This window comes from Mesocricetus auratus, unplaced genomic scaffold (genome assembly GCF_017639785.1).
Source record: "Mesocricetus auratus isolate SY011 unplaced genomic scaffold, BCM_Maur_2.0 Super-Scaffold_100013, whole genome shotgun sequence".
In the NCBI taxonomy this organism is placed as follows: domain Eukaryota; kingdom Metazoa; phylum Chordata; class Mammalia; order Rodentia; family Cricetidae; genus Mesocricetus; species Mesocricetus auratus.
Window position 1 is genome coordinate 37,260,606 of NW_024429196.1, and position 25,440 is coordinate 37,286,045.

General features: G+C 46.8%; 1 protein-coding gene across 11 annotated transcripts in view; it reads right to left on the bottom strand.

Annotated features, from left to right (window-relative positions):
* Window positions 1–23,741, bottom strand: part of Ryr2 (ryanodine receptor 2) — a 575,348-nt gene extending 551,607 nt beyond the window's left edge. For 9 of the 11 annotated variants that reach the window (XM_040755595.1, XM_040755594.1, XM_040755589.1 and 6 more), the window contains exon 1: window positions 23,307–23,740. In XM_040755595.1, coding sequence (XP_040611529.1) covers window positions 23,307–23,354 — 48 coding nt within the window. In that variant the 5' untranslated portion in view covers window positions 23,355–23,740. Of the gene's footprint in view, window positions 1–23,306 lie in introns of all 11 variants that reach the window. The other 2 variants (XM_040755590.1, XM_040755588.1) reach the window with 1 other exon arrangement.
* Between the last annotated feature and the right edge of the window lie 1,699 nt (window positions 23,742–25,440).

Sequence of the window (25,440 nt, forward strand, 5' to 3'; positions counted from 1 at the left end):
GCATTGAAAATATTAGACAGCCACTCCCTCACCATCTATTTGTGCCCAAGTGTTACTATGCACACATTTTCCCCTCATCGCCTTCACCAAGTGAGCAGATGGCAGAGTCTCACTGCAGCTGGCCAGGAAGGGGCAGGTGAGGCCTTTGGTCCCACTGCTCCCTTCTCTCCATTTGACTCTCAATCGTCTCTCACCAAATTTATACGAGAGCAGTTCGTGTTCTTCCCAGAGGAGAACTAGGTGTGTGGGCTTGGTCAGCCTGAGCTGGCCCTCATTTTAAAGGAAGTCTGGCACATGGAGGTATACAACCTTGACCTTTGCCTTCTGTCACTGGTTAAAGAAAGTTCTTAACAAGATGTGGGTTAGGGACAGGGGAGATAGCGCCACAGGTAAGACCAGGTACTGCGCAAATATTAGACCCTATATACAAGGCTTAGGGAAGGACCATCAAGGAAAATAGCATAGGATCCAGGGGATGGGAAGGAATGGTGTGAAATGCTGGCTTCCAGACTTGACAAGCTGCTGCACTCATGAGCTCATGGCGGTTGTGGTTGCCTGCACAGGATCCAAGCCAGTCAACATGACAGCATGGACAGGGAGGGGGACAATGAGGCCCCACCTTTAGTTGAAGAACTCCTGGGGGAGGCAGTTGATGGCTGCTGGGGGAGGGAAGAATCATTTTTCCTCAGAGATGGCCCCACCCAAGTCCAGTCCTCAAAAAGAAGAGGAGGAGGACACAAAGGAGGAAGAGAGTGTGATGAGGGTACTTAAAGGGTATGGGAAAAGGGAGGTGCGGCAGATATGACCAAGATACATTGCACACATGTATGAAACTGTCAAAAATGAATTTTTAAAATATTAGTTTTTGAAAGGTCTTTAGAATATACTGGATGGGAGCTAAGAAGACATGTCAGTGGGTAAGAGTACTTGCTGTACAAACATGAAGAAATGACTTTTTAAAAAAACTGCACCTTACATTAAAAGGTGGGCATAGTTACAAAGGCTTGTAACCCCAGTAGGGACAGAGAGAAGTTGGTCTTGGGAGCTTGCTGGCCAGCTGGTCTAGCTAAATGGTGAGCTGCCCATTCGTTAAGAGACCCTGCCTTAAAAGAACAAGGCAGAGAGGAATAGAGGAAGACATCGGACATCTTCCTCTATGTGTGCACACACAGATGCCTACAACTACATGCATATTTGTGTGGTACACATACACACACACACACACACACACAAATGCAGGATGGATAGTTTTTATTGACATGTAGATGTGCTTACATACATATATGATACATATACATTCAGGCAAAGTAAGACCCCATCTGATACACTGTATACTGTGTACCCCATCAGATAGAGACCCCATCAGATAGAGATCCCATCTGATATGGACCTTATCTGATATACTGTATATTGTATACCCCATCTGATATAGACCCCATCTGATATCGACCCCATTTGATACACTGTACACTGTATACCCTATCTGATATAGACCCCCATCTGATACACTGTATACATTGTACACTGTATACCCCATCCAACACAGCCAGTTGGTAATATTTTGTTCAGTCCTGTCTTTGAGACATGGAATGCTGCAGTATGATTAGTCTCCAGCAGATGGTATAATAATTATCACCTCAAAGTAAGATTCCTAGGCTAGTAAAGTATGTCAGTAAAGTACCTGGCATACAAGCATGAGACTGAGTCCCAGCCCCAAAACCCTTGTAAGAATAGGCATGGTGACTCACACTTGTGATCCCACTATTGGAGGGGCAGAGACAGGCAGATGCCTGGGGCTCACTGACAGTCATCCTAGCCTAACCAACAAGGACCAGGTCCCACTAAGAGATCCTGGCTCAAAATAAGAAAGTGAACCACTCGAGGAAGAACACTTGAGGTTGACCTCTGACCTCCACATATATGTGTACATACACATGAGTGTACATCTACACCCGCATACACAAACACACATGTACACCTACACCCCACATATACACACAAAAAGAGAGCTAAGAAGATTTCTCTTGGGAGAGCCTGGCAGGCACTGATTTGGGGCAGTAATGAGGCTGCAATCCATGCTTTGTCACTAATGCAGGCACATATTTTCACATCACTGATGGTTGGTGGTGTGCTTTGAATGGGAAATGCACCATAGGCCCACACGTTGGTTCCCACCTGGCAGCGCTGTTTGAGAAAGCTATGGAACCCTTAGCAGGTAGATCCTCCTGGAGGAAGTGGGGCACTGGGGGTGGGCCTTGACACTTTACATCCCAGTCTGGCTTCCTGTTTCTCTGCTTCCTGGGTGTGGGTGGGCTGTAGGAAAGCATGTAAGGCATTTTCTTAATTGGTGATTGATGGGGGTGAGTCCATCCCTGAGCTGGTGGATCTGAGTTCTATAAGAAAGCAGTCTAGCATGGATCAGGATAGTGCCAGTCTGCACTTCCACTGACAGAGAGTCTGGGAAGCAGGAAAGAACCTAAGAGATATGCATGGTACCCCAGAGAAGAGGAATGAGGCAAGATCTTCTGAACAGATGGGGAACACGGCGAGGGGTGGGGGAGAGTGGGAGCTGGGAAGAAGAGAGGGGGAGAAGAGGAAGAGAGAGTAGGTCATGGGGGAACAGGAAGGTTGAGTGGGGGGTTAGGATCGGGGGAAGAGGGAATCATAGGTTAGAAGACAGATCAGGCACCATTGTGACCTCTAGTGATCTAAAGGGATGACACCAATTGGCAAGCTAAGCAATAGTGGAGAGACCACCCTGAATGCCCATTCCTGATAATGAACTTGATGTCTATAACCATCCTGGAGCCTTCATCCAGTGACTGAGGGAAGCAGAGGCAAACACCCACAGTTAAACACTGAACAGAACCCATGGAACCCAGTGACAGAGAGAGAGAGGAGCGATGAGCAAATTAGCAAAGAATGGGGTGGCAAGGCTCCGGGCTTCCAGAAGAGCCGCCCACACAGGAAAGAGATCAGCTCCCCAAGACCCCAACCCAGCGAGTCCAGCTTCAGGTGAGATTGGGTCCCCGGCTGGGACCACCCGCCCACCACCCATCCCCCTCCATCTTCGGGGCCGCTCCCGGCTTCCAGAAGAGCCGCCCACACAGGAAAGAGATCAGCTCCTCCAAGACCCCAACCCAGCGAGCCCAGCTTCAGGTGAGATTGGGTCCCCGGCTGGGACCACCCGCCCATCACCCATCCCCCTCCATCTTCGGGGCCGCTCCGGGCTTCCAGAAGAGCCGCCCACACAGGAAAGAGATCAGCTCCCCAAGACCCCAACCCAGCGAGTCCAGCTTCAGGTGAGATTGGGTCTCTGGCTGGGACCACCCGCCCATCACCCATCCCCTCCATCTTCGGGGCCGCTCCTGGCTTCCAGAAGAGCCGCCCACACAGGAAAGAGATCAGCTCCCCAAGACCCCAACCCAGCAAGCCCAGCTTCAGGTGAGATTGGGTCCCCGGCTGGGACCACCCGCCCATCACCCATCCCCTCCATCTTCGGGGCCGCTCCGGGCTTCCAGAAGAGCCGCCCACACAGGAAAGAGATCAGCTCCCCAAGACCCCAACCCAGCGAGTCCAGCTTCAGGTGAGATTGGGTCCCCGGCTGGGACCACCCGCCCACCACCCATCCCCTCCATCTTCGGGGCCGCTCCCGGCTTCCAGAAGAGCCGCCCACACAGGAAAGAGATCAGCTCCTCCAAGACCCCAACCCAGCGAGCCCAGCTTCAGGTGAGATTGGGTCCCCGGCTGGGACCACCCGCCCATCACCCATCCCCCTCCATCTTCGGGGCCGCTCCGGGCTTCCAGAAGAGCCGCCCACACAGGAAAGAGATCAGCTCCCCAAGACCCCAACCCAGCGAGTCCAGCTTCAGGTGAGATTGGGTCTCTGGCTGGGACCACCCGCCCATCACCCATCCCCCTCCATCTTCGGGGCCGCTCCGGGCTTCCAGAAGAGCCGCCCACACAGGAAAGAGATCAGCTCCCCAAGACCCCAACCCAGCGAGTCCAGCTTCAGGTGAGATTGGGTCTCTGGCTGGGACCACCCGCCCACCACCCATCCCCCTCCATCTTCGGGGCCGCTCCTGGCTTCCAGAAGAGCCGCCCACACAGGAAAAAGATCAGCTCCTCCAAGACCCCAACCCATCGAGCCCAGCTTCAGGTGAGATTGGGTCCCCGGCTGGGACCACCCGCCCATCACCCATCCCCCTCCATCTTCGGGGCCGCTCCCGGCTTCCAGAAGAGCCGCCCACACAGGAAAGAGATCAGCTCCTCCAAGACCCCAACCCAGCGAGCCCAGCTTCAGGTGAGATTGGGTCTCTGGCTGGGACCACCCGCCCATCACCCATCCCCCTCCATCTTCGGGGCCGCTCCCGGCTTCCAGAAGAGCCGCCCACACAGGAAAGAGATCAGCTCCTCCAAGACCCCAACCCAGCGAGCCCAGCTTCAGGTGAGATTGGGTCTCTGGCTGGGACCACCCGCCCATCACCCATCCCCCTCCATCTTCGGGGCCGCTCCCGGCTTCCAGAAGAGCCGCCCACACAGGAAAGAGATCAGCTCCTCCAAGACCCCAACCCAGCGAGCCCAGCTTCAGAAGAGCCGCCCACACAGGAAAGAGATCAGCCCCTCCAAGACCCCAACCCCAGCGAGGCCAGCTTCAGCTTCAGCTGCAGTAAAGAAGGAGACCAGTGGAGACAGAAAGCCCCCACCAGCACCCACTGGAAGAAGAGATGGGAAGAAGACAGAATAAGAGATCACTCAGCAATAGAAACACCAACACGACCCCACCAGAATCCAGGGATCCAACACCAGCAAGACCTGAAAAGCACTACATAGATGAAGAAGAGGAGACAGACCTTAAAAATTATTTCATGAAGATGATGGAGAGCCTCAAGGAAGAAACGAGGAAATCCCTTAAAGAAATAGAAGAAAAAACAAACAAAAAAATCCATGAAATGGGGGGAAAAATTCAAGAAATAAACAAATCTCTCAAAGAATCTAAAGAGCACCAAGAAAAAACAACCAAGAAAATTAAGGAAACAGCTCAAACAGTTGAAGGATTGAAAGCTGAAATAGAAACGATAAAGAAAACACAGAATGAAGGGATGCTGGAAATAGAAAAGCTCGGTAAACGGTCTGGAATCACAGATGCAAGCATCACCAATAGAATACAAGAGATAGAAGAGAGAATCTCAGGTGTTGAAGACTCATTAGAGGACATAGCATCGTCAACCAAAGAAAATCTCAAAACCAACAAATCCTTAACACAAAATATCCAGGAAATATGGGACACCGTGAAGAAGCCAAACCTGAGAATAATAGGTATAGAAGAAGGTGAAGAACTTCAACTTAAAGGTACAGAAAACATATTCAACAAAATCATAGAAGAAAACTTCCCTAACCTAAAGAAAGATATGCCTATGAAAGTACAAGAATCTTACAGAACACCAAATAGGCTTGACCAGAAGAAGAAGTCACCTCGCCATATAATAATCAAAACATCAAACCTACAGAGCAAAGAGAAAATATTAAGAGCAGCTAAAGAAAAAGGCCAAGTAACATACAAAGGCAGACCTATCCGAATTACACCTGACTTCTCAATGGAAACGATGAAAGCCAGAAGATCCTGGTCAGATGTCCTACAAACGCTAAGGGAACAAGGATGCCAGCCCAGACTACTATATCCAGCAAAGCTCTCAATTACCATAGATGGAGAAAACAAAATATTCCATGACAAAGCCAGATTTAAACAATACGTATCCATGAATCCAGCTCTACAGAAAATGCTAGAAGGAAAACCTAGAGCCAAGGAAGATAACTACATTCACAAAGACACAGGCAATATAGAATCATACTTTACAAAACACTAAAAGAAAAAGGGAGGAGAAACTACACAAAATAACTTCACTAACAATAAATCAAGCGCAAACAAGGATCACCAATCAATGGTCATTAATATCCCTCAATGTCAATGGCCTCAACTTACCTATAAAAAGACACAGACTAGCAGAATGGATACGAAGACAGAACCCTTCCTTCTGCTGCATACAAGAAACACATCTCAACACCAAAGACAGACGTTATCTCAGAGTAAAGGGCTGGGAAAAGATCTTCCAATCAAACGGCCCCAAGAAACAAGCGGGCGTAGCAATCCTAATATCTAACAAATTAGACTTCAAATTAAAATCAATCAAAAGAGATGAAGAAGGGCACTTCATATTCATCAAAGGAAAAATACATCAAGACGAAGTCTCGATTTTAAATATCTACGCCCCAAATACAAAGGCACCTACATTCGTGAAAGAAACATTACTAAAGCTCAAAATGCACATAAAATCTCACACACTAATAGTAGGAGACTTCAACACTCCGCTCTCACCGCTAGATAGGACCTCCAGACAGAAACTTAACAAAGAAACAAAAGAATTAATAGAAGTTATGACCCAACTGGGTTTAACAGACATCTATAGAACATTCCACCCAAATACAAAGGGATATACCTTCTTCTCGGCACCACATGGAACCTTCTCTAAAATTGACCACATAATAGGAAACATAGCAAATCTCCACAGATACAAAAAAATTGGAATAACCCCTGCATCTTATCAGACCACCATGCATTAACATTAGAATTCAACAATAACACAAATCGCAGAAACCCTACAAACTCATGGAGATTGAACAATGCACAATTGCACCATCCCTGGGTAAAGGAACAAATAAAAAAAGAAATTAAAGACTTCCTCGATTTCAATGAGAATGAAGACACAACATACACAAACTTATGGGACACTTTGAAAGCAGTGCTGAGAGGAAAGTTTATAGCACTAAGTGCCCACATGAAAAAACTGGAGAACAGTCATACTAGAGAATTAATAGCACAGCTGAATGTTCTAGAACAAAAAGAAGCAAACTCCCCCAGGAGGAGCAGACGCCAGGAAATAATCAAATTGAGGGCTGAAATCAATCAAGTAGAAACCAGGAAAACATTGAGAAGAATCAATGAAACAAAGAGTTGGTTCTTTGAGAAAATCAACAAAATAGACAAACCTCTGTCCAAACTAACCAAAAGACAGAGAGAGAACATGCTAATTAACAAAATCAGGGATGAGAAAGGGGACATAACAACGGACTCTGAGGAAATCAAGAGAATCATCAGGGCATACTTTGAAAATCTGTACTCCACAAAATTTGAAAATTTAAAGGAAATGGACAATTTCCTGGATAGATATCACTTGCCAAAACTAAATCAAGAACAGATAAATAATCTAAACAGACCTATAACCCCTAATGAAATAGAAGCAGTCATCAAAAGTCTCCCAAACAAAAAAAGCCCAGGCCCAGATGGCTTCAGTGCAGAATTCTACCAGAAATTCAAAGAAGAGCTCATTCCAATACTCGTCAAAGTATTCCACACTATAGAAGCAGGAGGCTCACTGCCAAACTCTTTCTACGAGGCTACAATTACCTTGATACCCAAGCCACACAAAGACACAACTAAGAAAGAGAACTATAGACCAATTTCCCTCATGAACATTGATGCAAAAATACTCAATAAAATACTTGCAAACCGGATTCAAGAACACATCAGAAAAATCATCCACCATGATCAAGTAGGCTTCATTCCAGGAATGCAGGGATGGTTCAACATTAGAAAATCTATCAATGTAATCCACCATATTAACAATCTGCGAAAGAAAAACCACATGATCATCTCACTAGATGCTGAAAAAGCCTTTGACAAAATCCAGCACCCCTTCATGATAAAGGTCCTAGAGAGATCAGGGATAACAGGAACGTACCTGAACATAATAAAAGCAATATACAGTAAACCAACAGCTAACATCAAACTAAATGGAGAGAAACTCAAAGCAATTCCTCTAAAATCAGGAACAAGACAAGGCTGTCCACTCTCTCCATATCTCTTCAATATTGTACTTGAAGTTCTAGCTACAGCAATAAGACAACAAAAGGAGATAAAGGGGATACAAATAGGAAAAGAAGAAGTCAAACTTTCATTATTTGCAGATGATATGATAGTTTACATAAGTGACCCAAAAAACTCCGCAAGGTTACTCCTAGAGCTGATAAACAGCTTCAGCAAAGTGGCAGGATACAAGGTAAACTCAAAAAAATCAGTGGCCCTATTATATACAGATGATAAAGTGACTGAGAAAGAAATCAGAGAAACATCACCTTTTACAATAGCCAAAAACAGCATCAAATATCTGGGGATAATGTTAACCAAGGAAGTGAAAGACCTGTATATCAAAAACTTTGTGTCTTTGAAGAAAGAAATCAAAGAAGATACCAGAAAATGGAAAGATCTCCCATGCTCTTGGATTGGTAGGATCAACATAATAAAAATGGCAATCTTGCCAAAAGCAGTCTATAGATTCAATGCAATCCCTATCAAAATTCCATCACAATTCTTCAAGGACCTGGAAAGATCATTAATCAACTTTATATGGAAAAACAAAAGGCCCAGGATAGCCAAAACATCCCTATACAATAAAGGAACTTCAGGAGGCATCACCATACCTGATTTCAAGCTCTATTATAGAGCTATAGTCCTGAAAACAGCTTGGTATTGGCACAAAAATAGGCAGGTAGACCAATGGAACCGAATCGAAAGCCCTAATTTTAACCCACACACCTATGAACACCTGATTTTTGACAAAGAAGCTAAAACTGTACAGTGGAAAAAAGAAAGCATCTTCAACAAATGGTGCTGGCATAACTGGGTAATGGTATGCAGAAGACTGCAGATAGATCCATGTTTATCGCCTTGTACAAAACTTAAGTCCAAATGGATCAAAGATCTCAACATACATCCAGCCACACTGAAACTTTTAGAAGAGAAAGTGGGAGATACTCTTCAACGAGTTGGTACAGGAGACCACTTCCTAAACATAACACCAGTGGCACAGGCACTGAGATCAACAATTAACAAATGGGACCTTCTGAAACTAAAAAGCTTTTGTAAGGCAAAGGACACAATCAAAAAGACAAAAAGGCAGGCCACAGAATGGGAAAAGATATTCACTAACCCTACATCTGACAGAGGGCTAATCTCCAAAATTTACAAAGAACTCAAGAAACAAGTCTCCAAAACACCAAAGGATCCACTTGAAAGGTGGGGTACAGAGCTAAATAGAGAATTCTCAGTAGAGGAGGCTAAAATGGCCAAGAGACACTTAAGAAAGTGCTCAACATCCTTAGCCATCAGGGAAATGCAAATCAAAACAACTCTGAGATACCATCTTACTCCTGTCAGAATGGCTAGAATCAAAAACACCGAAGACAATTTATGCTGGAGAGGATGTGGAGAGAGAGGATCACTCCTCCATTGCTGGTGGGAATGCCGACTCATACAGCCTCTTTGGAAATCAGTATGGAGATTCCTCAGGAAAATGGGAATTAATCTACCACTAGACCCAGCAATTCCACTCTTAGGCATTTATCCAAATGAGGCAGGTTCATACAACAAGGGCATCTGCTCCACTATGTTCATAGCAGCATTGTTTGTAATAGCCAGAACCTGGAAGCAACCTAGATGCCCCTCAACTGAAGAGTGGATAGAGAAAATGTGGTACATTTACACAATGGAGTATTACTCAGCAGAAAAAAACAATGGAATCTTGAAATTCGCAGGGAAATGGATAGCACTGGAAGAAACCATCCTGAGTGAGGTAACCCAGTCGCAAAAAGACAAACATGGTATGTACTCACTCATATATGGATTTTAAATATGGATCAGGATAGTGCCAGTCTGCACTTCCACAGATAGAGAGTCTGGGAAACAGGAAAGAACCTAAAAGATATGCATATATGCATAGTACCCAAGAGAAGAGGATGGAGACAAGATCCTCTGAATGGATGGGGAACAGGGCGAGGGGGGGTAGTGGGACCTGGGAAGAGTAGAGGGGGTAAAGAGGAAGGGAGTTGGTCATGGGGGAACAGGAAGTTGAGGGGGTGGGGGTAAAATAGGGGGAAGAGGGAATCATAGGATCGAAGACAGATCAGGCACCAGAGTGACCTCGAGTGATCTAAAGGTATAACATCAATTGGCAAGCTAAGCAATAGTGGAAGGACCACCTCGAATGCCCATTCCTGATAATGAACTTGATGTCTATAACTATCCGGGAGCCTTCATCCTGGGACTGATGGAAGCAGAGGCAAACACACAACTAAGCACTGAACTGAACCCAAGGAACCCAGTGACAGAGAGAGAGGAGTGATGAGCAAATTGGCAAGGAATGGGCTGGCAAAACCAGCAGAGACAGCTGATCTGAACAGGGGAGTGCTCTTGGACCCCAGACCGACAGTGGGGAGGCCAGAATGGGACTGATCTGGACCCCCCAAATGTGAGTGTCAGTGAGAAGGCCTGGGCAACCTATGGGGCTCTGAGCTGTGGATCAGTGTCTATCCCTGGTATACAATCTGTCTTCATGTGCCTATGGCACAAAGAGAGATGCTCTCTCAGCCTGGACTCTTAGGGGAGTGCCTTGACCCTACCAAGAGTGAAATGATAGACTTTAGACATCCCCTATGTGGAGGGATTTGGCAATAGGGTGGGAGGGAGGGTGGAAGGGGAGTGCGGGAGGAGGGGAGGGAGAGGGAACTGGGATTGACATGTGAAACAAGCTATTTAAAATTAAAATAAAAAATGATTAAAAAAAAAAAAAAAAAAAAAAAAAAAAAAAGAATGGGGTGGCAAAACCAGCAGAGACAGCTGATCTGAACAGGGGAGAGCTCTTGGACCCCAGACCAACAGCTGGGAGGCCAGCATGGGACTGATCCAGACCCCCTGAGTATGAGAGTCAGTGAGGAGGCCTGGGCAACCTATGGGGCTCTGGGCAGTGGATCAGTGTTTATCCCTGGCATACAAACAGACATCGTGTGTCCATAACACAAAAGGGATGCTCTCTCAGCCTAAACTCTTAGGGGAGTGCCTGGACCCTGCCCTGAGTGAAATGACAGACTCTAGATATCCCCTATGTGGAAGGAAATGGCGATAGGGTGGGAGGCTGGGGAGTATGGTGGGGGGGTGCGGGAGGAGGGGAGGGAGAGAGAACTGGGATTGACGTGTAAAACAAGCTATTTAAAATTAAAATTAAAAAACTGAAAAAAAAAGAAAGAAAGAAAGCAGTCTAGGCCTCAGAGTTTCCATGGAGGAGTCAGGTGTGATTCTGATAGGTTTGCCTTTATATGTTACTTGGCCTTTTTCCTTTGCTGCTCTTAATATTCTTTCTCTATTCTGTATGTTCAAGGTTATTACTATTATGTGGCGAGGGGACTTCTTTTTGTGGTCCACTCTATTTGGTGTTCTGTATACTTCTTGTACTTTCATTGGCATGTCTTCCTTTAGGTTGGGGAGGAGAGGAGGGAGAGGGAGCTGGGATTGACATGTGAAACAAGCTTGTTTCTAACTTAAATTTTAAAAACGAAGGAAAAAAAGATTTAAAAAAAAGCAGTCTGATCAGGCCAGGGGGGAGAAGCCAGTAAGCAGTGCCCCTTCATGGCCTCTGCATCAGCTCCTGCCTCCAGATTCCTATCCCTGCCCTGCCTGAGTTCCTGTCCTGACTTTCTTCAGTGATTAGCAGTGGAAGTGTAAGCTGAATAAGCCCTTTGCTCCCCAACGTGCTTTTGGTCACAGTATCTCATGGCAACAACAGTAATCCTAACTAAGACACTGGCCACGAAGTTTTGCTTCCCTCACCCCTCCTGTGCACATATGTCTCAACACAGGTCCAGAAGAAATGGGTCCAATGGATTATGGAGAAAAACTCCAGAAACTGTAAGCCAAGGACACCCTTCCTATTCATATATTTACTATATAGGCTATTTGTTACAGTGATGAAAAAATGACTAGCACTTTCTAACTTTGTGCTCTACATCATTGCTTTGGCAACAAAACAAAATAGACCAAATATCTGAAACGACAGAAATTTATGATCTCACAGTGTGAGAAGGAATGCCCACAGCCAGGTATTTATACAGGGTTGCCTCCTCCTATAGATAGAAAAGATCTGTCCCAGATGCCTCTCCTGGAAGCCTCAGTGACTCTTAACAGGTAGTCGCATTGCTGTAATCTGCACAGCTGCTTTCCCTGTCTTCCCATCATTCCTCTGAGGTGGGTCCACCCTCCGGCCCCCTCTCATGACTGCACTGTTCGTGTGGGAATGGGGCCTACTGTAGTGACCTGAGTCACTTCGACTTGATTATCTCTGTGAAGACCTTTCTTCTAAATATGGTCACCTTCTGGATACTGGGGGTGTAACCATGTCTCTCCAGGGGGAAATTTAGTCCATAATAACCTCCAAAGGCAACCCAAAACCCACTGGCTCCCCATAAAACCTTCTTCTTGCTTTCAAGTCAATGTCATCTCATTTCTCAAGTCTTCTGAGCTCCTATGTGTCTTCTCCTGTCCTTATATGTAATCAGCTACCTATCTAGTCTCAACAGAGCCCACAAATACCGCCTCAATGTAGACCTTGGTTATCCACCACCAACCCTGCAATGGTGCTCTCCTCATAGGTTTTTTAGCATTGGTCTCTGCTCTCATTGTTCCCATTTATCTTATAAATTTCTGCCTCACCAATCATCCTAACAGACAGGTCTGACTCATGTCCCTCCCTCCAGAGGGAAGAAAAGAGCAAGTGACTCCAAGGCCCTTCTTACCTTGCATATATAATTCAAACCCCTGACCTTGGTCTCAAGGCTCCCCTGCCCTTTTGTAATTGCCATGGTCCACACTATCACTCTGTTTCCCACATATTCCTCCTTATGTTTCCTGCCTATCCCATCAGAGCTCTGCCAAGGAGCAAGTGGGAACTCTTGTAGGATTGACTGGAAATTGTCTAATAAAAGGATAACTTGCCAAGAAGGGGGCTGGAAGCAAGGGATAGAATCTAACAGAGGGGATGGGCCATGTAGTGATCAGCAACAGCCTTCCTGAGCTGCATGGGGGGATGCTGTGTTCCCAACACCTACAGGCAGAAATCTGAAGGGCAGAGAGCAGGGCAAAGTAAAGTGTTCCTGGGGAGGAAGAAGCAGAAAAGACACCACCATAGTCCCTGTTCATGTTCTCCTCCCCATCCATCTACTCTCCTCACCCAAACCCACCAAATCCACCCCCCAGAGGCACACTGATGATATGAGAAGTCACTTCTCCAACAAGGCAACCAGATGACTCAAACAAATACAAAATGAATACATCACTAAGGCTTCATCCTTTAATGAAAGAACTAAGATGGTGTCACGGCACCTGGGAAGGAGAACTCAATAAGCTTGCAAACACACAAGTCTACCAGGCGACCAACACCCTCAGCAAGCACAAGATCACAAAGAGCAATGGCAAATCACACACACACACACACACACACACACACACAATCTGCAGTTCCTAGGGCAAGGAGGCAAGGGTTCAAGACACAAAAGATTAGCAAGGCCCACAGTGCATCCCAAGATACAGTCTGAATTTCCAAAATGATCACTACAACTTCAAGGAGTTTTAAACAACTCAGAGACCAATAAAAGGCAGAGAGAACCCTAAGGGGTGAGTGGAGCAGAGAGCCCACTCACCATTCCTTCCTATTCACCCAGGTCAGCCTTTAGCAAGTTTTCAGACATAGGGAGGAATAAGGATAGAGGGAAGAATAGATAGGAAAGAAAGAAGAGAGAAAGGAAAAAGGAGGGAGGAGGAGGAGAGATTTTAGCATCTAGAAGGACCTAGCTCACCAACATCACTCACTCATAAATTGCCCCTCTGCAGTTCAGTTTCCTAATGTATAGATATGCAATTAATGGCTTTATAGTCTAAATAAATTGTTCCAGGAATCAAATGAATTATGGCTCTCTTGTCTGAGCTGAATAAATGAACCCAAAATCTTTGTCCTTACATTTCCCTTCATGATAAAATTGTAGGGTTGGACGAGGATCCTTGATCTCCTTCTCAGCCTGAAAATTATTAACTGTAGGTCCTGCCTTCCCCACAAAGCTTCGGAGAGCACACAGGGATCAGGTCTCTCTCTCTCCTTGCCAGCCTTTTCTGTTAGAGTATCTGTTCCCAATCTCCATCCCTAGTGTTCTTCAAAGTAGAACATTTGGTGTCCCCTTCTTCTCCACCCCTCCCAACAGAGACTGTACAAAATCTCTGAAGGAAAAAGTGATGGCAGAGCTATTTGTGTCTAAGCACTGGGTACCATGTACTACGGCAGGCAGTCAGCCAGTGCCTCATGCAAGATAAGCAGTGTTAGCACAGCCATCACTTCCCCTTCACATGTCTGCTATCCTCTTCTGTGGAAGGCAGACTCCAATGGGACAACTTCTGCAGGTACTCTTGGGTGACTCAGTCCCTCACAACAAGAATAAGAGGTTCACACTCAAAAATGACCCAACTTCAGGAGACAACACTGCTCTAGAGTGTCTCAAAGAGGACAGCAGGGGGATTGAGTACTCAAGGTTCTCTGACATCCCCATGAACCAACAGGACTTGTGAGCTGGTCATAATCCCAGTGCTGGATTTATCCCTGGAGACACATGTCAAGACAGCCTATTTCCCATGGAGGGATACTCTCTTAGCCTAGATACACAGGGGAGAGCCTAGGCCTAGGCCCTGCCCCAAATGATTTGACAGATTTTGATGATCCCTCATGGAAGGCCTCACCCTCCCTGAGAAGTGGATGGGGGAATGGGATGGGGAGGTCTGGGGGGGCATGAGAGGATGGAAGGGAGAGGGAACTGGGTTTGATATGCAAAATAAGATTGTTTCTAATTTAAACAAAATTTATAAAAAAAAGAAAAAGAAAACATTTTTAAATGAAAAAGAAAGAAAAAAAGAGTGTCCTGGACACAGGAGAGCAATGTTCCCTCTCTGTTGTCACATTTAATGTGAAATGCAGTGTTTTTATTGCCACTAATTCCACCTGGTAAAGATCATGGCCACATTCATCACCTCTTTACCTCTGTCCCCCATGATAGCATAGAGGGCACAGTCCTCACAGACAGAGCTTTTGGCTCCTACTTCTATGTGTACAAGGTTCAACTATTTCAGCATTTCTGCTCTGCATGATCTGTCTTCTCATAGCTTCACAGCCCTTCTTAGGTTCCTGGCACGCTGCCATGAACAAAGCACACTCAAGTACAAGCTCCCTGTATTAGTGACTTCTGTGTCACTGGAACCAAATTACCAGAATCAAACAACTTAAGCTAGTTTCTGTCCGTCATAGTAAGGGAGATGTGGCAGATTGGCAGAAGACAGTCACATCATGACAGACCACAATACTAGCAGAAGCCAGGCTAAGATACAGTCTTCAAAGGTCTACCTGAGGGGTCCACTTCTGCCAACTAAGCCCATGTGCTAAAGGCCCCCTTCCCCAAACAATGCCACTGTGTAGGGAACAAGCATTCAAAACATGAGCCTGTGAGTGAGGACATTTCAAATTCAAGCTATAGTAAGTACCGCTGAATTAAAGCACCTAACACACTTGGAAGAAATGGCCCTGTATTTGTTATCCAGTTTTCTCTCAGAGTAAGAACAAGTCTATAAACATTAAACAATGCCCTACTGTGCAGCAGACACACTCACCAAGTGCTGGGAGTGCAAAATATGCACATTTGATAGTTTAGAGGATATTCCTAAAGAGAGAAAGAAAGGCTGGGGATACAGCTCGGGCATGAGGACCCAAGTCTGATTCCATGGAACTGGGTATGGTGTTATATATTTGCAATTCCACTGCTGGAAGATGCAGATATAAGAAGATCCCTGGACCTTGCTGGCAGCCAGCTTAGACTCAGTAAGCAAAGTGGATGACTCCTTAAAATTGACATGTGAGGTTGAGCTTTGGCCTAGAAACACACACACACACACACACACACACACACACACGCACGCACGCACGCACGCACGCACGCATGCACTGTGCCTAAGAGTCCTACTGTAGACAGCACATATAGAGAGGAATATACCAGAAATAAAGCAGGCGACAATATCAGGTGGGGAAATGCCATAAAATGGTGGAAGCCCCTGACTGAGCACACACCAGACAGATAGGCAGTCATTTCTCCAGGCTGATACTATATGTGAGACCAGAGGAACTTCCAAAACAGCACCCAGAACTATTTAGATGTGTCCTGAACAACCTCACACAGGCACGTGGACACTGTGTCCTCAACACCGATGCCACCTCTGGACCTGCCACTATCAGAATGGTATCCCTCACCAGAGCTGTGGACACTGTGTCCCCAACACTGATGCTGCCTCTGGCCCTGCCACTATCAGAATGGGGTCTCTAACCAGAGCATGTAGACACTGTGTCCCCAACACCGATGCCACCTCTGGCCCTGCCACTATCAGAATGGTGTCCCTCACCAGAGCTGTGGACACTGTGTCCCCAACACTAATGCCACCTCTGGCCCTGCCACTATCAGAATGGTGTCCCTCACACCATGCTCACCTCCTCTATTCTCATCTAAGACTTTCACCCACAAACCCTCTTACTACCCTGTCTCTAAAGAATCTCACCTCCACTAGAGCACTCTATGGAGTGATTCTCTCCTTGGAGGAAGGTGCCTATTGGCCCATTTGCCTTGAAATAGATTTCCCTCAAACCTGTCCTTGGTAGCTAACACTATGTTAACCATCAAGAGTAACTAATATTCCCCAGCATGGTCCTGCCCCTCCCATGAAGCATAAATAAGTAAGAAAAATATATGAAATAGATTGGAGGTTTTGGGGAGGAGATGATGTGAGAGCAAACTCAGAATTAGAGTGATGCCATAAAATTCTTTATAGGATGGAAACAGTAAAACAAGTATGAACATGAATGGGAAGATCACAGGAGGTCATGACTGAGGGGAAGAAGTGAATCTGGGTGGGGCAGGACTTTGAACAGAGGGTCAGGGGTGAAACCCTCATTAAATGTCAAGGAGGATTCTAGTGGGGTATGTATGGCATATTTGTTACAGACAAAAGATAATGAAGGTTGGAATGCAAGGAGCTGATGCTCCAGTCTTTTATGCCCCCTTCAAATTCAGGTGTAAATCCCAGCCCTCAAATGAGTGGGTCAGCTGAGGCCTTGAGAAGGAAATCGGATGGACTCCCTTGCAAGTAAGATCAGCGCCCTTATTGTAAAGGAGCACACAGAGCCCTTCCAGCTCTATCCCTTGGGAACAAATGGAGCTGTGCTTACAATTTGCCCCCAAAATCCCTGTTGTTGAGACACATGTAGATGCATAAAGGCAAAAGAGACACAGAAGGAACAGAAAGGAGCCTTTGGGGCTAACCAAACACGAAGTTGGAGGAGAATAAAGTGAACCACAAAAACACACTCCAAAATATATAAAATAGCACAGGACCCTGCTTCCATGACCACATGAAGTAGCTTCAAAACAGAGGATCAGGTGGGTGTACAGCTTCTAAACAGGGTCTTGGAGCACAGAAAGGAGGTAGGTTTTGGAAGTAGGGCTTCCCAGTGAGTTCCAGAACAAGGAGGAGAAGTTAGGAAATCACAGACAGGTGCAGAGGCCACATTCAGATGAGTTGAGCAGCAAAATAAGGCATCAGGGTTAAACCAAAAGAAGAAACTCCTGTGAGAGAGGGATTAATAGGCTGTGAGAAAAACCAAAAGGAGATGTGGAGAGGAGACCAAGAGCAAAGAAGGATGGGGTACCAGCTCCTGAGCCAAGACGTAGGGTATATGAGGGCTGTGTCCTTTCTGAAGCAGGAGGGACAAGGTGGCCGTGGGTAGGGATACTGTGAAGGTCAGGGTAAGGACAGAAAGAATGCCAGGCAGATGTGTGGCACCTACAGGAAAGCTGCAGAGATTACCGCATACTTCTGTACCATTCTGAGACACTAACCTGGAGTGTGGACACCACCAAACCAAGTCCCTAGGGCATGTTAAGATTCAGTTTCATGTTCTATAAGACCGGGGAGACAAGGGTGTAGGGAGACACCTAGGCACCTGTGCCACTGACCATGCTTGTTTTGGGCGTGGGCACAGGCGCGTATGGGCGTGTGGAATAAAGGGCTGAGGAGAGAGGCACTCTCTCTCTTTTCCGGGTTCCAGCTGGGTCTCAGAAAGCTGCAGAGACTACCCTGGGTTACCAGTTTCTCTTGTAAGTAGTTTCCCACAATAAATAGCCAGCCATATCCTTATCACGTGTACTGTTACATTTTCTGTCTACATTCTGGTGTCACAGGGCGTGGTCAGTGGCACAGGTACCTAGGTCTCTCCCTACACGAGGGCAGGCTGGGAACAGTTTCAACTGTCTCAACCTACCCAGGACTACAGACAGTCTATGTGTTGTCTCTTTCCTTGAACAGTCCCCTATGGGCATCTAAATCTTTTGTAAATGTGATAAAAAAAGGAAATCTTTCTCTACTTACTGTAAAATTCCCTCAGCTCCCACAATCATGGTATGGATGTAGAAGGTGCTCAGCTAATGAGTTTCTGAATCAAAAGAATTTCCCCGAGTCTCAGGGCCCAAATGTATGCTTTGTCACCACTCCCTCTCACCAAGACACTGTCTGCAGCCACCCAGGTGCCCCATGTTGTCATCTTTCCTTCAGAAATTGAGTGGTGATTTTAAAACAAAAATCAAAATGTAACTAAAGCTGAAGTACAAATAAGGCAGAATATCAAATAAATTAATGTTCTGGATGTTTTAGACCCTGCCCTTCCTGCAAAGTGTGCACACTGATTTCTAGGGTTTGGGGGGGGTTCTTTTTAAATGTAATGACTTGTCCTGGGCAATGAGGGAATCCCACCAGTTCCTTAAGAAAGTACCATGGTGCCCTTTTATCTCAAGCTTTCTGTGGTTTCATGATCAAGAGTCAAAAAACACAAATGTCCACAGCTCACTGGGTCCTCTCCATTGACATCCCTGCAACTGAAGGAAGAGCCTGGGGTTTCTATCTGCTGGAAGGCACTGTTTTCACACTAGCAATCGTCCTGCCCCTCTGCAGACCAGGGTCAGGCTTTCCCACCTCACCCCCTCTGCAGACCAGGGTCAGGCTTTCCCACCTCACCCCCTCTGCAGACCAGGGTCAGGCTTTCCCACCTCACCCCCTCTGCAGACCAGGGTCAGGCTTTCCCACCTCACCTGCACAGCGCTGACCTCTGTAGTTCTTTTTTACTGCTGTGTACTGATGAGCAACTCCTAACATGCTCTTTGTCACCATGGAGCAAAGTGGGAAAGCACAGGAAGAAATCCTCCCATGAAAGAGCTCCTTCTATAAAGGCTTCCAGCCTTCCTAGTAGAATGATCTCTGCAACCGGGACCCAGATGTAAAGTCTTTTTGTGTGCATACTACTGACTGCCTGACCCAGTGTGTTACTAGAGTAGCTCAGTTACACTTATGATGATAAAAGAAAAGGCCAAGGACTGAAAACGTAACCCCCTACCAAGATCATTTACTAACATGGGTTTTCTTAAGCCAGGGGCATATCTTATACGTCTATGAAATTGTACTAGATTGCTTGAGAAAAAGAGTAGTGTTAGGCTGGCAAAATGGCTCAGCATGTTCTCAATGATAAGCCTGGCAGCCTCATGTCGATCCAAGACCCATATGATAAGAGGAGAGAACTGACCTCTTCAAATTGTCCTCTGACCTCCACTAGAACACCAAAGAGTACACACACACACACACACACACACACACACACACACACACACACACCAAATAAATAATAAATAAATGCTTTCTTTAAAAAATGATCTATGTTTTTAAATAGCAAATTACAGTTCATTGCATGTTGGGAAGGCCATAAAAGTTTTTACAACAAAACAAGTCACACATCTCAAATCATACATGTGTCTGGTCTAGACATGGTGAGTGAATCCATTAGGTGCTAACAGTTTGTTTTATGAGAGGATTCATCTGTCCCAGGTGTCAGGCACATCCAGAGTTTATACAGGGTCTTTTCAGTCCCTGCAAATAGAAACAGATCAGAGGGAGCATGTCTCCAGCTGGCAGAGAAGCCACCCATCACCTGCTGGGAAGGAATCTTGGCAGACAACAAAACCAGCAACAGCATAATGGCAAGGAACTGGCAACTGGACCGATAGGCTAACAGCGACAAAAGCCCTCACAAACTAAGACATCCTTGATAGCAGCAGAGTAGACATAACTCATGAAAAGGCTCCATTAAAGATGTCACCTTTGTGTCCCCGAGCAGTCATCTCACACCTCTTTCTGAAAAGAAAAGGGAAGGAGCTGTGGCTTGTAGAGAGACACTTCAATGTGTTGGAATGCAGAATCCAAATGCAGCTGACAAGATAATAATCAGCATAAGCCAATCAGATTGTATAAATGTCTGGTCCACTGCACAGTGATGGCGTCCCCAAAACTGATTTTTTTAAATCTATAATAGCTCTGTCTATTACTATCAGAAAGTCCCCAATTATAACTATTGCCTCAAAATACACAGTCTTAATGATCCTTGGTATGAGTGCCTTTAAAAAACAAGATAGGGGCTGGGGTGTGCTTGCCTGGCACACACAAAACCCTGGGTTCATTCCCTAGCACCATACCAACCTGTGATAAGAGCGCATGCCTGTGATCCCAACACTCAGTAACGGCAGGCAGAAGGATCAATACATCAATGTTATCCTCAGCTACAAACTAAGTTCAAAGCCAGCCTAAGATTTTTTTAATTAAAGGAAAAAAATGAAGCCAGGTATGATGACTCCTGTATTCCCAGCTCTCTGAAGAGTGGAATTTTATACCACCCTAAGCAACACAGAGAGCTAGGCTAGCAAGTGAAAACATATATGCAAAATGAAATAACTCATATTGACACCTGCACATTTAAAAATGCCCCAGGTGGGGGAGGGCGGGAGGGAGCTGAGGATAATGAAGGAACGACACACTTGCCTCTGCTAACCTCATTAACATTACTGAACCACCAACATGCTCAGGTTAAAGAATAAAATGGAAAGGATCCAGGGCAGCAGACAGGGGAGCTGGGAAAAGACTTGAAAATTATCATGTTAAAATCACAGGCTAAGAAAAAGATGCACTCCTTTAAGATAGACCCAAATGGTACACATACACACAGACACACAACCTCCATGGTGCTCTCCTTCAAGGTCATGTATCATTAGCACAACAACCTACCCATGTTTTATTAAAAGAAGAATCTCAGCCTAGGACTGCCAGACCTAACCCAAGCCCCACTTATCAAAGGTGTTGCTCTGGATGACAGGCAGCTGTTAAGTGGCACAGAGTTAACATGACTATATATATGGAAAGAAAAAAAAAACCCTACAGGCAAGCACAGTACCTCAGTCCCCATTAGGCATTCTGACAACAGCACCTCCATAAGCTGGGCTTAATATTTAAGCCTGCAGGGAGCCCTTGAATGCACAAAACCAGCCAAAATTTCCTGGCAAAATTTAACCCTGTGGAGTCTGATACAAACTGAATTTTAAAGCCATACAGCAACTAAATATGTAGTCTACCTGAAGCAGACAATTCTTGGCTCTGAGGCTATGGCTTGACTCACTAAAAACAAAACAGAAATTGTCCACTAAGTATAAATGACTGTTATACTAGAAGGCTTCCAGTACCCTCCCAAGCAATGGCTTAGTGAAGACGCTTTCTGAAGGTCTGGGGCAGCAGAGGGTGGCTCAGGTCAGTGTTACCCATTGAACCCTGGCTGCACTCTCAGCCCTCTCTGGAAGGTCCTCTAATGTACAAATAACCCCCACAAAAGAAAATACTAGGAGCAAAAGGGAAGTGAGCTTCTAATGCCACCCTCCAGATTTTACCCAAACACATCAGCATGATTTCACACCTAAAAGTTATCTTCTAGTTAATATTTCAAATTGTCCCCATATGTGTGTTTTCTGTGATTATGGAAGGGATTGTACCTGGAAGTGGATTTTTAGACGCTGGGTTCTTAGGTTTAAGTCCAGGAATCCTATCAGGAGGATATTCTTGGGAAAAGAGGAGAGGTGGGGAAAGAAAGACCCAGGCGATGTGGTGAAAGCTGACTGGATTGTTGTAACACGGAGTTCCTCCATTTCTTTGGTCCTGGAGACTCAGTCCAGGTTTGGAGGTGAGCAATGAGCTGGGAAGTATCTGCAGTGTTGAAACAAGTCCGGGAGGAAGCAGCAGCGCCAAAAGGCACTTACGGTGAAGGAATCTTATTAGAGTGAGGCCAGTCTTTCCCCTGCCTATCATCCAGTGTGGAAATTCCGGGCAGCAGCCACCCTCCCCTTGTGCGTGCACACGTTCTCTCTCTCTCTCTCTCTCTCTCTCTCTCTCTCTCTCTCTCTCTCTCTCTCTCTCTCTCTCTCTCTCTCTCTCTCTCTCTCTCTCTCTCTCTCTCTCTCTCTCTCTGTCTCTCTCTCTGTCTCTCTCTGTCTCTCTGTCTCTCTGTCTCTCTCTGTCTCTGTCTGTCTCTGTCTCTCTCTGTGTCTCTCTATCTGTGTCTCTCTCTGTGTCTCTCTCTGTGTCTCTCTGTCTCTCTCTCTGTCTCTCTCTCTGTCTCTCTCTCTGTCTCTCTCTCTCTCTCTTTCTCTCTCTCTTTGTTGCAGGTATGCACTTTGCTGCACTCGGTATTCAACAAGCCAGCGTTTAGAGAACGACACCACATGTTCATGATGCCCACCCTCTGTAAATGCTCTCCTGCGGCGCACACACACAACACACATTCGTATGCACACACAAAAACAACACATATACACACACCACGGTTCCCATGCGATCTGCAAGCCATCGTCACAAAACCACCACGGTACCGGGAACCGTGGGACCACAGGAATAAGCTCTTGTGGCATTGGTATCATCCTGACTTGGGGGCAACCTCAGGGCAGCCTCCTCAGCCCTGGGCCACTCACAATGTGAGCTATGCCAAGTACTCGGATTGCGATGTCGGTCCCTGACAGCGCGCAGACTCAGCCCCAAAGCCCCAGGGACGGCGACAGCCGGAGTCTCCACACTCCATGCGCCCCACAGAACACGCAGCTCTGCACCCTAGACTGGGGCCATTGGAGAGGTTCCTAGCCAGTCCTGGCTCCCGCAGCTGGGTAGCACCCGCCCGGGTACCTCCCGCTGGCTTGCCACGCTGTCACCGCACTGGGTCCCCTTGGTTTTCTACACGCGCGCACAGACACGCGTCCTGTCCTTCCCCGGCCCGACACGCACACCTGCACACATGTGGCGATGCGGACCCCTCCAGCATCCCTGGGGCGCCTCTGGCCCCGCAGCCGGCTGTCACTCTGCGGGCACCGGGCTGGTGGCTACCAGGGCGCCCCTTCCCTTGGGAGGACGTGCGCCACGACGTGGCACTTACAGTTCTCAAGAACTGGATCTCATCCTCGCCTTCGCCCGCATCAGCCATGGCTCCGCGCTCCTGGCCCGACCGGCGACGGCGACGGAGCTCTGCGGAGCCCGGCTACCGCGGCCACTCGCGCTGCTGTTACTGCTTCTGCGGCTTCTCTGGGCGCTCTAGTCACTGCCACCCGGGATGCTCTAGGGGTTCCAGTGGCCAGCCGCTGCTCAGGTCGCTGCCCCTGCGGTAGCCACAGCCAGGAGCCGGAGGCGCCCCGGGGCACTGCTGCTGGTGCCGAGAGCCCGGCAGTCCCCTGCAGAGCAGCGGAGGCGAGCGCGCGGGGGCGGCCGAGGCGCGGGGCCTCCCTGCGCCGCACTGTGCGGGAGGAGGGCAGCCGGCCTGAAGACGCAGGGAGAGGCCCCACTGCCCGGCGCGCTCGGCCCCGGCTCCCGCCAGCGAGTGCCTGGAGCCCGCCGAGCTCCGGTAGTGCGGCGGCGGGGGCGGGCTGGGGGCGGGCGGGGAGGAGCTGCCAACCCCGGCTGCTGCAGGTAATCCGCAGCCGGTTCCTCTGGCCGCCAGCGCCGGGGCCCAGCGCCGCTTACTGTTCACTCGCGGAATCGCCTGGCGCGTGCCAGAGCGCCCAGCCTTCCCTTGCACCTGCTGCCCTTCCTGACCTCAAGCCCTAGCAAGGCTCTGCTTCCCGCGGAGCCACGCTACAGCTAGCTCTGTTGCCCCAATATCCAGGGTCCCTCGGATTGCTTTCTCCGAGGGTGCACAGAGTGGGGACTCTCTAAGTGTATTTGATATTTACGCTTGGACTCCCTCCATTCTAGATAGATATGGTTTCTTCGGTATTGAGTCAGAATGCACTGCACTCATCTCAGGTAAATTCTCATCACAGATTATCCATACAAGGGTCATGGTGTGGATGCACGAGGAGTTTTAACAAAATGTTCAGCACCAGGGGCTGGAGAGTCGGCTGAATAGCTAAGAGAACTCACTGCTATATCAGAGGACCGGGATCGGTTCCTAACATCCACAGCAGGCGGCTCACAACTACCTGTAACCCTGGTTCCAGGAAACCCACTGCCCTTTGGCCTCCATGGGCACCTGCATGCACCTAGTGCGCATAAATTCATGCAGACACATATATATAAAGAAATATATAATACACACATGTATACATATACACAGCAACCACCGCATTCAACAACAAAGTGAGCATCTTGTTGAGCATTGTGGTACAAGACAAAAGAGTTCATAATCCATCTGCACAAGGAATTACAATAAACTATAGAATGATAAAGAGCAGTCTAAATCACTGGGTGGGCCTGAGAGATAAAATTTGAGCATTCCTCAACAAATGTCACATCCAAGTCTCACAATGCTCCATGAAATTGCAAGCATTCAAATCCCCATTTTAAAAACAGCTGTGGGCCAGCTACATAGCTTAGCCGGTGAAGGCGCTTGCCACCGATACTGACAACCTGAGTTCAATCCCAGGGAACCATATGGTGGGAAGAACTGTCTCCAAGAAGTTCTCCTCTGTCTCCACACACATAAATAAATAGATATTTTTTAAAACTATGCAACTATGACTGAGAAAATAAAATATCTGAAGCAACTAGGACAAGGAATCCAGTACCTTATTTTCCTGTTTCACAGTTCTTTCATTTATGTCACTGAAAATTTATGGAGAAAGGAACATTCCTAAATGTCCATCCTCTACAGGTATAGGGATTATAAAATAAAGAATCTTACAGCAACTTACCTCTGCTACACACACTGCCACATCTGATAGGACATTAAAACTGACCAGAAAGTTCCACTTGGGTTATATTTACTTCCACTAACTTTGTCCTTGAAGAGTTACAGGTTTTGTCTATTTCCAAGAAAGATAAATATCATGTCCATCTACAAATATTCTCACTCTATGGAGCAATGTCTGTGTTATAGAAGTGGCCCATCATCTCACCTGGAAACATGGCAGATTCCTGTATCAGTAGAGGTAGAATCTAGAGAATTGTAGCTATACCCTCCAAAAGGGAAGTTAGAAAAACAACCCTGTAAGAAAAAAGAACTTTAGAACGTTCCATGTTACATACAATTTTATTTTAGAAAAAGAAATATAATGTGGACATAAACTTTATGCCTA